At 35.3% G+C, this 16,178-nt stretch overlaps 1 protein-coding gene across 1 annotated transcript in view; it reads left to right on the forward strand.

The window, feature by feature from the left end:
- Window positions 1–2,909: 2,909 nt before the first annotated feature.
- Window positions 2,910–16,178, forward strand: part of LOC119771847 (polycystic kidney disease protein 1-like 2) — a 60,766-nt gene continuing 47,497 nt past the window's right edge. Inside the window, exons 1-10 of the mRNA XM_038268029.1 lie at window positions 2,910–3,307; window positions 4,994–5,155; window positions 5,244–5,429; window positions 7,033–7,143; window positions 8,558–8,687; window positions 12,261–12,490; window positions 12,651–12,841; window positions 13,114–13,330; window positions 13,424–13,560; window positions 13,642–13,789. Of these exons, the coding sequence (XP_038123957.1) occupies window positions 2,992–3,307; window positions 4,994–5,155; window positions 5,244–5,429; window positions 7,033–7,143; window positions 8,558–8,687; window positions 12,261–12,490; window positions 12,651–12,841; window positions 13,114–13,330; window positions 13,424–13,560; window positions 13,642–13,789 (1,828 nt within the window). The 5' untranslated portion in view covers window positions 2,910–2,991. The remainder of the gene's footprint in view (window positions 3,308–4,993; window positions 5,156–5,243; window positions 5,430–7,032; window positions 7,144–8,557; window positions 8,688–12,260; window positions 12,491–12,650; window positions 12,842–13,113; window positions 13,331–13,423; window positions 13,561–13,641; window positions 13,790–16,178) is intronic.

Here is a 16,178-nt window from a genome sequence, read left to right on the forward strand (position 1 = left end):
TTCATCATGACTTATTATGTAGGCCTACAGTTCAGAATTCATGTTTATCTGAATAAACACTTATTAAACAAAAATAAATCTTATTGAATATTATTTATTTTCATCACCAGTTATCATAGTACAAAAGCTTTCTCCAGCAGTTTGTGATGCATTTTGGAAACAGGAGATGAGCACCTTGTCTAACGAGCCACTTGGCAAGAGAAACCTGTTCAAAGACTTACTATTACATATAATTTAGGCAGCACACACATATTATCCTTATCTTATTTTATTATTTTCCTTATCGTATTGCATTCTTATATCTTATTTGAATTTACAATCTTATTTTTCTCTCTTCCACAAATGGTTGCACTGCCAGAAAAAAATTCCCACAAGAGATTAATAAAGTAATTCTGATTCTGATTCATGAAGCCCTTTGGCAGAATTCAAATGAGCCATTTTAATCTAGGTTAATCTAGATTAATTCCAAGATTGCAGTGAGAATAATCTAGATTTAAAAAAACAAATCTATACCCACTACTAATTTTTAGATATACCGGTGTGAAGAGTTTACCATGTAGACTACAGTATTCTTTAGTCAATAACAAAAGAATTTTTAACAGACATAATACACTATATTGCCAAAAGTATTTGCTCACCCATCCAAATTATTGGAATCAGGTGTTCCAATCACTTCCATGGCCACAGGTGTATAAATTCAAGCACCTAGGCATGCAGACTGTTTTTACAAACATTTGTGAAAGAATGGGTCGCTCTCAGGAGCTCAGTGAATTCCAGCGTGGAACTGTGATAGGATGCCACCTGTGCAACAAATCCAGTCGTGAAATTTCCTCGCTCCTAAATATTCCACAGTCAACTGTCAGCTGTATTATAAGAAAATGGAAGTGTTTGGGAACGACAGCAACTCAGCCACGAAGTGGTAGGCCACGTAAACTGACGGAGCGGGGTCAGCGGATGCTGACGCGCATAGTGCGAAGAGGTCGCCAACTTTCTGCAGAGTCAATCACTACAGACCTCCAAACTTCATGTAGCTCAAGAACAGTGCGCAGAGAGCTTCATGGAATGGGTTTCCATGGGCGAGCAGCTGCATCCAAGCCATACATCACCAAGTGCAATGCAAAGCGTCGGATGCGGTGGTGTAAAGCACGCCGCCACTGGACTCTAGAGCAGTGGAGACGCGTTCTCTGGAGTGACGAATCGCGCTTCTCCATCTGGCAATCTGATGGACGGGTCTGGGTTTGGCGGTTGCCAGGAGAACGGTACTTGTCTGACTGCATTGTGCCAAGTGTAAAGTTTGGTGGAGGGGGGATTATGGTGTGGGGTTGTTTTTCAGGAGCTGGGCTTGGCCCCTTAGTTCCAGTGAAAGGAACTCTGAATGCTTCAGCATACCAAGACATTTTGGACAATTCCATGCTCCCAACTTTGTGGGAACAGTTTGGAGCTGGCCCCTTCCTCTTCCAACATGACTGTGCACCAGTGCACAAAGCAAGGTCCATAAAGACATGGATGACAGAGTCTGGTGTGGATGAACTTGACTGGCCTGCACAGAGTCCTGACCTCAACCCGATAGAACACCTTTGGGATGAATTAGAGCGGAGACTGAGAGCCAGGCCTTCTCGTCCAACATCAGTGTGCGACCTCACAAATGCGCTTCTGGAAGAATGGTCAAAAATTCCCATAAACACACTCCTAAACCTTGTGGACAGCCTTCCCAGAAGAGTTGAAGCTGTTCTAGCTGCAAAGGGTGGACCGACGTCATATTGAACCCTATGGATTAGGAACGGGATGTCACTTAAGCTCATATGTGAGTCAAGGCAGGTGAGCAAATACTTTTGGCAATATAGTGTATATAGGTAAGGCAAGGCAAGGCAAGGCAAATTTATTTGTATAGCACAATTCAGTACAATTCAGTACAAAGTGCTTTACATGATTAAAATACAGGATGATAAAACAGAATCAAAGCAAGTAGGAAAAAAATAAAAATAAATAATAAAATAAAAAATGCAGAAACAAAAAAAGAACATTAAAAACAGTTGGAAGTTTTTGTTAGATTACAGTTTTTGTTAGATTTAGGTATTAAACATACATTACTTGAGCTATAAAGACTGTTTTTCTATATAAAGTGTTTTTATCAATCTGATATAATAATCATTATAATTTTGTTGGTGGAAAATTATCTTAAAGGACAATGGAAAATAAATATAAAGACTTAAAAATAGCAATCTGTGTTTCAATGAGTGAATGTAGTTTTTGAAAAGAAAATGAACCTTTCAATAGTATTCTAATTTGTGACAAAAGCTAAAAAGCTAATAAACCAATTTAACGTCAGTTCTGAACAATGTTGTGTACAAAGGAACAGGAAACAATAGAAAGCATTAACGTTATTTTACTTTTGTTGTAGTGCTCTAATGTAATGTATGCCTAATGATAAACATTCTGAAGTGAAATTAAACTGAGTAAACAGAGGAGCAATGAGCTGATGAAGCTCAGCCTGCTGACTCTTATTTGCTTACGTTGCCATCTTTATTCATTTAATTTAGTTAAGTTGTATTCTATGCGAATTTGGAATCCACATCATTAATAAATCACACAAGGATGCTGTTTTTTTTTTCTGATGAATCAGTTCTCCATTAAAAACTGTTAATAGTCAGGCTAACAACAAACTCCCAGTAAACACATGACTTAATAAGTTACATGTAAAGCATACCCTCAACAACCAGGTGCCTTTATTGACTGATTGAAACGGCCCTGACGATGTTCTTTTGTTCATGTATGTATGTGCACAAAGGAAAACCTTTTAGTGGTTTCTGTGTGACTTTGTATGTTAGGTAAACAAAGAAAAATGTGAGCGGGAGATTCAGACCAGGCCCTTTAAAACGCAGAATGTCACAGCGCTGGGTGAGAGAGAAGAGAGGAGAGCTGCTCTAAATCCTGAAGAACTTGAATTGAGAAGCAGAAGATAAGTTTGGGATTGATAAAGTGAGAATAGATATGATGTGCAGGGCAGTTCTGCACATGCTGATCCTGCTGACATCCCACTGTCAATCTTCTGTTGAGAATGATGCTGGGGTTACAGCTTCCTGTTCACAGGACCAGAGGACATTTCGAGGTTCATGCTTTGAGTTTGTAGTTCAGCAGCTCTCTTTTCACAGAGCTCAAGATTGGTGTGAGAAGAGTGGTGGACATCTCGCATACATCCCAGATATAGAAACTCAAAATTTCCTTGAGAGACACATGGACTCTGAAAAAGACCTGTGGCTTGGACTGACACCAACCTGCTCCCTAAAATGGTCTGTAAATGCTGCAGGTAAGATGGCAGAGAAAGAGAAGGCTAAATATTAGCTGGTGGGTTATCTGTGATATTCAAAAACACTGAGATCCATTAAGCATCCTTCTCTAGACCATTGATTATAGCTAACTAGGTTTGATAACATTTAATGATACATCATTAATTTTGTGTAAATTACTGGGGGGAAATATCTAACTTTGTATTGTGTTTAGATCAAAAGTAACCAATGAATAAACATGAAGTCATTTACAAAGATAACTGGCAACCCATCTGGCAAATCAAATGTTTCATTTTAAAGCTTCAACTACTTCATCCTTCACCGTTCTCTGGAGAGGGACCTGGTCTCCTTCTATAACTTTAAATGTCTCCTACTTGTTTACTGTACACAATGTTTGATTTGATTTATTTTTAAGCCATTAATGATTATCTTTAATTTAAAGTTTAATTAATATCTTCTAATTAAATACCTTCATAGACTACAACCTAAAACATGCTAATTATTGAAATCATGTCATTTGAAATAATATATGCATTCATGTTTGACCCTACAGTGGGTGTATAGATGCTGTCATGGTGTAACAAAAGCACTTTTACCTTTGCCAGCCAATCTGTTTATGTATATTCTCCTCTCTTTGCTTATGGAAATATATTATCAGATATTCAAAATAAAAATAGCTTTTTTATCTACACATTTTCCAATTATATTTGTTAGAAAGAAACTTAACTTAAACATGCGTAGTAAGACCAGTTATTTAAATGTTTATTTAAACCTAACTTATCTTTGATGTTCTGCTTTTATAAAATTGTGATCATAAAAAAATTATTGACTGAACATTTGTCAGCTGAAAGTAGCAGAATGCATAAAGTCTCTATCTTATGCCCCTTTTATTCAATATCCATATGCTGCCTTTCTCTGATTTTAATAAACACAATTATATATTACAACTTCACCAGGTGAGTCTAAACCCATCCAAGCACTGCGTAAATGCATAAAAGAAATCAAGGGATTTTTTGGATGAGCAAAATATTTTCCCTTAGCTTAATCAAGAGAAAATTGAAATAATAGTTTTTGTAGCAAAAAAAAGACTGTTTAAAGGTTAGTACACAGCTTCAGTTCTTACAGCTATAAACCACTAATCAGGTCTGAAATAATGGTTGTAGTGATGGACTCAGAGCTGAACCTTTAGTGGCACGTAAAGACGGTAACAAAGACAGCCTCTTAGAGTACGTCACCAGGATTAAAGGACTAATAGCTCAGGACATTGAAAAAGGAGATTACGGGTGTGCCTTGGTGACGCACGGTGTCTAGGGCACATGACCCATGTATGCCCTTAGTCCTAGACAAGAACAACTAGTGCTGTAAAAATCAACCAAAAATGTAAATTATGTTTTTATCTTTAGCAAAAATTATTTCTGCAACAGTGTCTTAATTTTTCTGCTTAAAAAGTATATATATATATATATATTATATGTATATATATATATATATATATATATATATATATATATATATATATATATATATATATATATATATATATATATATATATATATATATATATATATATATATATATATATATATATATAATATATATATATATATAATTTTTTTTTTTCTGCGTTGTGTCATATTTATTTATTTGTGCCTTGCCTGCTGAAAACATTAGGTGCTTGTTCATCAATACTTTGCTTTATTCTCAGCTCCTTCTTTCTCTTGGCTCGATGGTTCACCTCTCACCTTTTCAAAATGGGTGAGAAGCCCACAGCCTGGCACAACTTGTGGACACATACTGAGACGCTCAGGCTTTCGGTGGGAAGCCACAGAAGACTGCAACCAAAACATGCATTTCATCTGTCAGTTTGGTATGTGTTATAAGTTACACTAACAGCAAAGCGGCTCACTGAATCACAATGTGATCACCTCTACTAACTTTTTTTTATTTTTTCTCAGAACCTGGAAGAAGAATTGTATGTTTGGGTCACAACACCACTCTGCAGTGCGGCTCTGGTCAAGCATTAATGATAGACGGGGCTCTCTTTGGTCGGGGCAACATTCATTATTGTCGTCCCAGGTTCTCCACACCAACCTTCACAGAGCATAGGTGCAGCTGGGTGGATGTCGCAGCCTCCATTAAAGGTAAAACAATGTGACAGGTTCAAATAAGTCCATTATTTGGCTGTTAATCTTTGTTCCTGCATATTATGTCAAGCAGAGTTGAATCGATCTTATCTGTGCAACAATTATAGCATCTCATTTATTCAGCTGTGCTCAGAAATGGGAAAACAAACAGCCGTTTAATGCCTCTTGAAAGGTTTCAGATAAATTGAAGCAAGAAATCCAATCCATCCTTTAATGTAATGTTTGCTTTTCTTATCTCAAATAACACATTATCTAACTGCGGACATGTTTGAAAAGACTAACAGTCCATCAGGACATTTCCAAAAGAAAACCTTTGTTGCTTAAAAGCCTAACACTTGAAATATATGAATGATACCTATCTATCCATTTCAAATATTGACTCATGCATACAACCAATGACAAAGGCAGAATATCATGAATTCATCTCTTTGCCTTCCTCGGTTGTGAAGTTTCTTTATGCAGCTTCCTTTGTCACTGATATATTTATTTAAAAGTTGGCATTAAAAAGACACATTCATGACTTCAGCTAACAATACCATGGGTAAGTCAATGAAAAAACCTCCACGTGACCTTCTGGGTAACAGTAATATAAAGTAGTGTACTTTATAGACCAACAAAGTCGACATTAGAAAGGCAGAAATAGATTTCACTCTTAAAGTCTTAAAAATAAATTTATTTTCATTTTTATACATAGAATAATTTTGATGTGGATGAAAAATGATACAAAGCTTTCAACACTTATTTCGCAAAATAATTCCTAAAAGTACATATTTGCATTCAGCCCCTTTTAAACCAACTCCCCCTGCTAATCAAAATCAACCAGGACATTATTTTATCTGAGTAGGAATCCCAATTGTTCTGTGGAGGCCTAAGAGGTTCATAAAAAAAAAAAAATGTTTTAAATCAAATCATATTTAAAGTTTTAGAATAGTCCTGTCAAAGTCCAGACCTTAGTGAGAATTTGTTAAACGACTAATATTTTTTTATGACATTGTTAATCCAGTCTGACAGTTTAAGCTGTTTTTTTTTTTTGTTTTTTTTAGCAAACATGTATTCAAGGAGAAATTAGGGTGGCATAATCAATGTACATGACATAACTTTAACTGTTCTTGTTAGATAATCTTGCATGCACCATATTTTTTCCATGTCACAATAAAGTCTTTTTGTTTGTTTGTAATATCCCAAAAAAACATACACTGAAGTCAGTCATTAAAACATGAAAAAATGTGAAAATGTTTAAGTGTTTAGCATTTGATTTTACGATTTGTTGAGTTATGCCTGTTGAATTACTTAAATTGAATATCTTAATGCTTATTTTCAAATATTTTGCAGCTCTGGGTAAGATTGAATTGTGAAAAAATACCTCCATAAATTGCAAAACAGGTTATTCCAGATCACCTTCATTTATATGAATGAAATAAAGTAAAAACATTTGACACAGCATATTGATGAGAGCAATTCATCCTCAATAACTCCAGATTAGAGACAAAAATTTATTTAGTATTTTGGCAAACTTGGTTCATCCCATTCACCATGTTTTCTATAATATAACCATTCCTTTTGGATGATTAACATCTGGAGCTGATTCTGTGTTTATAAGATCAATGTCAAGAGCGTCAATTCTGCAGGATCAGTGAAGTTATGAGCTCATTTGATGACCTCTGTCCTGATCTAAAGAGCTACCTGACTGTGGACTACCACTGCAGAGAAGGTAAGTCACCATCAATGTTAAATTCTGCAGTAATTCAGTTTTAAATCCAGTAAAAGACTTATGATATGTATCTAATTTTAATTTTTTTTCAAGACATCAATTTTAAAATATTTTTGTATAATTTTTTTATGCTTAGCTTTCCTTTATGATGTATGTATCTTTATGTTTAGCAGCAAAACAGTAATGGAAATGGACAAAACCAAGTTTTTCTTTTATTGTTTTCAGGGTTCAGACTAAAGCAAACTGTAACTGGTTAAGGCCCCCTGCTGGGCTGGGGTGGGCTAGAATCGGTGACCCCAAATGAAAGAGTTTCATACAGCTTTGGGCATAATAGTTATTTGATCAAAAAAGACACCAAAGTAAAAGGAGAAATATGCAGCAATGTGAAGAAGCTAAAATTAGTATTTTTTCACTGCTTTAAACATGTATAGTAAGACTAGTTATTTAAATGATTATTTAAACCTAACTTATCTTTGACGTTCTGCTTTAATACAATTTAGTAAAATCATGAAAATCATTTGACAGAACATTTGTCAACTAAAAATAGCAGAAAGCATATAGTGTCTCCTTTGCAACTATTTTCTTTACTTTTCAGTGTAAAACTATAAACCGGAAAACCGGAAAACTATTAAGAGAGCCTTTTAGTCACATGCTGCTCTTCTCTGTGTTTCTCATATTGCTGGTGTTACAGCACATCTGATTCTTTTAAAAGAGAACTTTTAAAAGAGCTACACTAAAAGTTTTTTTAAATAATAGGATATGGTCATTGGTACCTTAAAAGTACTGAAGTGTTGTAAGAATTTGACTGTGTTATAACAAAGTGAAGCTTTGGTCAGTGTTACTTTGATTCATCCATCCATCCATCCAATTTCTGTCACGCTTATCCCAAGCCAGATCGCGAGGGGTGCTGGTGAATATCTCCTACTGTCTACGGGCGAGAGGACAGGTCGCCAGTTCATGGCAGGGAAACACAGAGACAAACAGGACAATCAACCATTCATAAAGACCCTCACCTAAAGATAATTTAGAGAAGCCATCAACCTAACAGTCATGTTTTTGGACTGTCGGTGGAAGCCGGAGTACCCAGAGAGAACCCACACATGCATAGGGGGAACATGCAAACTCCATGCAGAAAGATCCCAGGCGGGAAATCTAACCCGAAACCTTCTTGCTGCAAGGCAGTAGTGCTACCCACTGTGCCACTGAGCAGCCCTACTTGGATTCATCTAAAGGCCAAATATTTAAAATGCCAATTGTTCTATTATTCAACAAAAACAGCTCTCCAATGAATTTAATCCTTAGGTTTTGACTTAAAATGAAATCACACAGGGCTTTTAAATATTTGTGCTCTAGCCCACTTATAGCAGTAGGTATTTATGCTAATCTAAATATACACTTTGCTTTTATCCAACAGTGATCACATTGTCACTTCCTGTTGTCGCTGCTGTTTATGAGGACATCAAAATTAAATGGCATGTATTATCACCAAGGGGAAACTGCAAGTTAAAGACTGGAGATGGACACATATATCATCTGCATAATCAGTAAGTGCCAGTATTAACGGGATATTTCATTATACACTAATTAGGACCGATGTGAATAAACAAACACAAATGTTGTTCTAATGGAATAATACTTTATGTTCAAATGACACAGTTTAATACCAATCAACTTCACTGCTTTACTCAAAAATATCTGTCCACAAAATCTCAGGAGTCAGTTTACTATTTTAGCAATCATATTTTCCTCTACACTCTCTTAAAGTAAAAAAAACAACTAAAATAAACAGATTCCCTCATCTCAAGACTTTCCAAAGCTTTAACAACATACATGTATCTAATCCTTTAAAGACAATATCTGTTTTTACACAGCATCATGCTTTCTTTAAAGGATTCTTAAAACGAAGCAGACAAATGTGTGCATCTTTTCCACAATTTGAAAGATGGTTCCGATGTTTCCTTCATGGCTCAGTAGTTTGAGTCAAGGGGTTAATGTGAGGAGATGGTTTTGGTGAATCCAGCTGCTTAAAGGCACACCTTACTGTATGTACAGTGCAATATAAATAATAATTATTGTTATTACTTTCTAAACAATTATCATAAATCCCTCGAACTCAATGGCATACATTTCATCGTTGTTTCGGAGCAACTCGCACACTACTGACTAAAATGGGGCCAACTGTGTCATAACTAGAAGGAATCTGTATTGATATCAGGGCTGCAACTAATGTCAGAGTCTTGGTTTGTTAGCTCCTGTTTTTCTTGGTTTTCCATTTGTTGTCCTCTGCTGCCCTCTTGTGTCCTCTTTCCCTTGCTCTGTTTTCTGTTCTGCCCTCACCTGTTTTCAATCCCCTCGTTAGCCCTCTCTTTGTCTCTGTCCCCTTTAAAAGCCCTCCCTCTTCAGTTCCTGTTTGCTGGATCCTCGTCAATCGTCTGTCTGCTTTCCTCGTCTCTCCCTGGCTCCTAGAATTTTGGTTTACTCCTGATGTCTCCTTGGTTCTGGTGCGTTTGTTATTTTCTGTTGGATTTTGATTCCTGCCTCAGTTCCTGTGAACCTTAATAAACCCACTGACATTCACCTCTGCCTACTGGCCTCTGCATTTGGGTCCTCCAACCAACACCGTTTCATGACAACTAATAATTATTTTGCTAATCGATGAAACCATTTTTTTTTTTTTATTAATCGATTAATAATCGGATAGCCAAACATTCTTTAAAGAAGGATTACAATGTCTCCAGGTGAAACTCAAACTTTTTCCACTGTAGACGTCTGGATAGAGCATATTGATAGACGGAAAAAAAATTATTTAATCATAAATGCAAAATATTTATATATTTTTTTTCAATCTTTGTATAATTACTGATCTAAGTGGGTTACTCTGTAAGCTAAATACATGTTTTAGACTCTCTATACTCCGGTTAAGGATCAATTGATTACTAAATTAGTTGACAATTATTTCAATAATCTATTAATCCGATTCATTATTTCAGCCCTAATTGACATTCAAAATTCCAACTGGAAAAAATAACAAACTATAACATAAAAATAAAAGATCACAATGTTATCACTGTCAAAGTTGCATTTTTTCTTTTTTTTTTTGTATTTATATTATTTTGATTAACATTTGATTTTATACTTTTTTTCAATGACAGACAGATCATCCGTTTAAAACACCCTGAGATGAAAAACACAAAAATTTGGAAATACGTATATGAGAAGTTTGAAAGTGTAAAGTTTAGGTGTAGATGTTATAAAGAATCATGGGAAGGGAAAACCTGTACCTGGAAATGTAGCATGTAGTATTTTCATAAAGTGCAGCTTGTGCCAAAAAAGTCAAATTAAAGGGGGGGTGGTCCATTTTATTGTCAGTGGGGATGCTTAAATGTTTATGTCTCTTGTATTGCAAAAAGAGGACTGTAATCAAAATGCCTAAGTTCATATAATAAATCTAAAAAATTTAAAGACCTTTGATTCAATTTGTTATTTTGCTGCTTAGGAGGCGAACCCTGTTCTCTTAAAGGTCATGGAACAGGATATCGAGCTGCTTTGCTTTTGTTTTTTTTGTTTGATCTTTTTTGCTAATAATGTTCAGATAACTAACTAAAGGGGCATTGTATTATTGTGTATTATTATAGCCAGCTTATTATAAAGAGTCTGTTATAGGGTTGTCATGGTGTTTGCTATTACGAAAACTTGTGTGAAATATCAAAATATCATAGTTAGATGTAGCAATGAGTAGATCCCCCCCACCCCAACTTCAACTGAGCTGAATGGTTGTTGGTACTAAATGTTTTTTAAACATAGTTCCTAGACAAGTGTGAAAATTCTAGAAACCTCATGTCCTTCTTCAAATTCTTAAAGTATTGCTCCCTAAAAACAGAACCAACTTCCTGAAAGGATTAGGTTTGTTAAAACTGTGGGCTTTTTTTTTAATCACAGCTGAAAATATCATAATTTAATTTACTCGCTATTATCTAAAGATCAAATATTAGTTAATCAGTTCACATATAACAGATTTAAGTTTTCGTTTTGTCTAAACTTGGGTTTAAAGACTTTCTGTTTGCTATTTCTTTTATTGTGAGATACTATGTTAACAATTTTCATTAAATCTATGTTCAGTATTTTTTCCTCTTTCTAGCCTCTATTGAAAGTTAGCTGACATGAAAAGGGGATGAGAGAGAGGAGAAAGACATGCAATAAAAGTCAACAGGCCAGGACTCAAATTTACCGCTAAATTACTGCAGCGCCAGAGGCGTAGCCAGAAATGTTTTATAAGGGTGGCCAGGCAATTACCAATGTACACTGAGAGGTGGCTGAAAGTAGATAGGCACTAGAACCCCACGGTCAATCTACACTGTTCCAACAGGAAAATTAACGAGCAAAACATCCATATTTTCTAAATAAAGACAAACTATTCTTTCCTACAGCCTTTGCTAACAGATAGACGGATATATTTAAACATCCGTAATTTCGAGATAAAGGTATAGTGGATAAAACCCAGTTTTCAAGTTCTGGTGCATAAGTCTTTTCCATAGTCATTACTTACCTACTTGTACCAAACAAAACATTCCGCAAAAATGTGATATTTACAAGCACTAATATCTATCTACATCTAATTCATTATTTGATAAGTGTTTTTTTTTTTTTCATCTTTGATTTCACTGAAGACCCCTAGTTGACTTGCAGACACATTATTATACTTTACCCCATATAACAGAAAATCTGGTTCTTCTATACTTATAGTATATTGATGTGTATAATTAACCACAAAAAAAAAAAATCAAATGTTTTGAATATTCCACTTGAGAGTATTACTGCTGCCACCCTTGGCCCCCCATCTAGCTCCGCTTCTGTGCAGTGCCCAAATATTCAGTTTTTAATCCATGCGGAATTTTCTTTCCTGTAAAAATATTTGAACTACCATATATATATATATATATATATATTTATATTTGTATTTTTAAAATTCTTATTTGCAATATGCACTGTTTTTTTTTTGTTTTTTGTTTTTCTTTTGCATATGTTATCTAGGTTCACGCTTTTCCCTAAAAGGTAAAAGCCCACACGACAACGTACCTTCTCTTTTGTCTGTGATAGTGTGATTTTTTTTTTTTCAGGTTGAAGAGCAGCCTCGTGCATAAATACACTCATCCAAGTGCATTTGTTGTGGAGCTTGAATGCACTGACAGTGAAATACACATTATGGCCCAAGAGATAATTACAGTTGAAGAGCCTGTTGCAGAGATTGGTGCCATCAAATGCTTTGTTGGAAATTTGTCTTTTCATGAAACTGACTGCAGAGCCCTGTATGGAGGAGCATTTCAAATTCAAATAAAAGTCAAAGCAGGTAGGAAATAAGATGGAAATAATATAAAATATACCATCTTGTCCTGTTTGAAGTTGTCACTTACATAGCATTCAGCTGTTATTGTTTAGGCCATTATTTCCTTTCCATTGTATGTTTTATGTTAAATATGGAATTTATGATGGTGTTGTTGTTTTTTCAGGAACAAACGTGGCCTACAGAATACAAAACAATGATAAGCTGCTGGCTGATTTGCATGTTGTACAAGGAAATGTTCCCCAGAACATCACACTGAGTCCTGAGGCAGTGAAGCAGCTTGGCCCTGGCTGCCACAAGCTGAAGCTTTTTGCATCGAACTTGGTGACTTTTCCAGACGTTTCTACAAACCTTCAGGTAAGAGAGCCATAATGCTACATGGCCCTTGAGTTAAACACAGTCAAATGTTGCATCTTTCCTTCATATTTTTGCAATGAGCTTTTTGATTATTTTTTATTACATACTTAATTGAGGCATTAGGATTTTAATTTGTGATTAACTTAATATGCTATTCTTTACTGAATCACATGGGGGGGAATCCAAATATTACAAATATTACATTCATAAAGTGTCTTTGCCTGCCCAGAAAATGTGAATCAAAAACAGAACAAATTCTATCTATGCTTCAGGTTTGTGTTTTAGAGAAACTAGCTGGACTTCAGGCCACCTTGCTGAACGAGGCGAAAGATTGCTTTGGCTCTACATGCATTACTCTTGGAGTTTCTCTTAACCGCGGTGAGCCTGCTCTGCTCTTCTTCTCACTGACTGGAAAAAATGGGACGTTTTCGGAAACTAAAGAAATGAAAAGAAGGAGAGAAGTTTTTCAGTTCGGTTACCCACTTGAAGGTACAGTATGTATGGGTAAAAAAAGTTTGGTGCTGGCTCACAGACTAATATATACATTTTTTGAGTGATTCTTGATTTGTGGACATTTTATAGGAAATGTACAGATGAAGATTAAAGCATGTAATGCCTTTTCCTGCCTTGAAGAGGAAATGTTTGGCTCTTGTGATGAGAACTTGATAGTGAAGCTAAAGAGTCCTTTTGAGCATTCATTACGCCTTACCAAGAATATGGTAATTCTATTCTTAAAAACTTTTTTATGATTGCAGTGTGCTGTATGATAAACAAATATGAATTTTTTTGGTTGCTTTTAGATAAACAAGCACGCAAGGGTTGTGAGATCTCCGGCTAAAATCTCTGCAGATCCTTCAAATTCAGCAAATCGGCCAGATGCAACTATTACTCTGTCGGTTGAGGAAAAAGGGGATATGAAACAAGCCGATGAATATCGGTGGAGCTGCAGTAAGATTCTTTCTTTATCTACTGTATGCCTTGATGTCAAGTCAGCTCAGAGAAAGTAGATATCCGGTAAGGATAAGGTGAAAAATGAATAATCAGGTGAGGCAGCCAGAAAGGAATGCTGGATCTCTATTAGTTTATATCTCACTGACTACAACCTATGTTCACACACTCATCTGTCTTAAAATTTGCTGTGCGAGAATTTTCACTGAAGGCCTGCAGGATCCGTCCATGCATTCAGACAGACTCTCTTATTTTAAAATGCAGAGAATCTACTTCACATGTCAGGGGTCTAAATAATTTTATTTCCGATCTGGTTTTTAGGAAATGACAATATTGGTTTCATGATCCATCAGTAATAGACTTAATCTGGCTTTCCATCTTATATAAGTGCCATGAGGCCAGTGGCAGTTATTGCATCAACTAGAAAGGCTGATATTAGCAGTAAAGTCTGTGTGTAATTTAGTGGTTCCTGGTTTCAGGACGTGGTCCAGCAGGTGCACTGCATGTGGAGGGCAGGGCATTTGGGTTTTTGCGGTTCCCAGCCACCAGTTGCTCAGGTTGTCTGCCTGTTTCCACCCTGGAGTGAAGGGGACCTCTTGGGTCCTGGGGCTGGTGATCCTACTGGAGTATCAGAACTACTTAGGGTTAGTGTATACAGGGGTAGTTCTTGTGTGTCTTCATGGGGGATAAGCAATAGTAACTATCTGTGTGTACCCACAAGGGTAGCAATGTACTATTGAGACTATGGACCTGGTTTTCAAGATTTCAAATCATAGACACTAAATTTCATGCTTGGTCTACAAATGTGATGCAAATTAATTTGACTCTACCCATTAAAATTAGCAGACTTTGTGTCCAGCTAACAATTAGAATGTAGCTGTAAAAGAAAGAAGTGTTTCAATTGCATAGAGCCTTGGAGTTATATCATAAAAATAGTAATATTACTCATTTTTATTCATATTGCACCTTACGAAATAAAAAAAAATAAAAAAAGAAAAAACATAACAGTGCTTCATGCATAGTTATGTGGGATAGTACAGTGTAGGAGAGCCAGTAACAAAAACCTGATCTGTGAGGAAAGATGACTCTTTCCAAAGTCTCACAACCTGGCTCATTTATTTATTTGTTTTTCAATGAGAGCTTGTGATACACAAGAGCTGAAATGGAGATATTAAGATCTTGTGATTGCCACAATAAAGATTTTTTTTTTTGAAGAAACTGCATTATCCATAAATATTATTTTACACATTTTGTGGTGGAATCAGGGGTCTGGAATCACAGTCCAGTTTAGGAATCTCAGGGAATTTAACATGGTGAAAGGGCTTGTGGATTCTGGTGTTGCATCTTGTTTGAAGTGAAATGCTTTAATATATACAGTTTGCTGTGTATAAAAATCTGATTTAACTCCTAAATATCAGATGAACAATATTGAAAAAAAACTTTAGAAAGAAATTATTGTCACTGTTGCATTTAACAAAGAGCAGGTGGGAAAGCAATTTTAAATTCTTTTAGGTACTATATAAAATAAAGGTACTAGCTCATATTCTTTTCTTGCAACACACATACATCTTAAGAATATAGACCACTATAGCCTACATGTAATTAAATTACTCTTTTTATGTTTGTTTTTTGCCTCTAACTTCTCTATTTGGATTATTTTAGAAATAAATAGTAGAATAATTATTCAGGCCTGACTAATATAAATTAATTTCCTTTTAGCTGTACTATTGCTGATCCAACATTCACTGTACCCAGGTATTTCAATAAAGAAAGATAGAGAAAAAAGTTATTTTAACTCTTCAATAACAAAAACTACAGTTTCCGGTTAAATTAGCTTCACCCATTTCAAATGTTATTTAATTGAGAAATCTACCTTATGATGCCAGTTTGAAAACTTCCTTAAGAAAAAAAAAATTATTAATCATTTTTGTGACAATAAAAGAAACAGTTGGGTTGAGGTTTTCAGGAGCCAAATGCAGGTACAGAGAGGTGAATGTTGCAGATTAAATGGATCAACTGAGGAAATATACAAAAATACTTAGAACCAAATATATATATAATAATATGTCAGGGAGAACTTACTTGGGGAACCAGAGATGAGGAGGCAACAAAACACAACAAACCAGCACTATGTGCCTGCAGAGGTGAGGGGTATATATATATATATATATATATATATATATATATATATATATATATATATATATATATATATATATATATATATATATATATATATATATATATATATATATATATATATATATATATATATATATATATATAGGGAGACTGAAGCAATACGAGCTAATCAGAAGATATGGAGCAGGTGTGGGCAGGACCAACTGGGAGGAAGCCAAGGGGAAAGGAAAACAAGCACAAGGAGGCA

The sequence above is a fragment of the Cyprinodon tularosa genome, unplaced genomic scaffold (assembly GCF_016077235.1).
Source record: "Cyprinodon tularosa strain WSP-4 unplaced genomic scaffold, ASM1607723v1 ctg690, whole genome shotgun sequence".
Taxonomy (NCBI): Eukaryota; Metazoa; Chordata; class Actinopteri; order Cyprinodontiformes; family Cyprinodontidae; genus Cyprinodon; species Cyprinodon tularosa.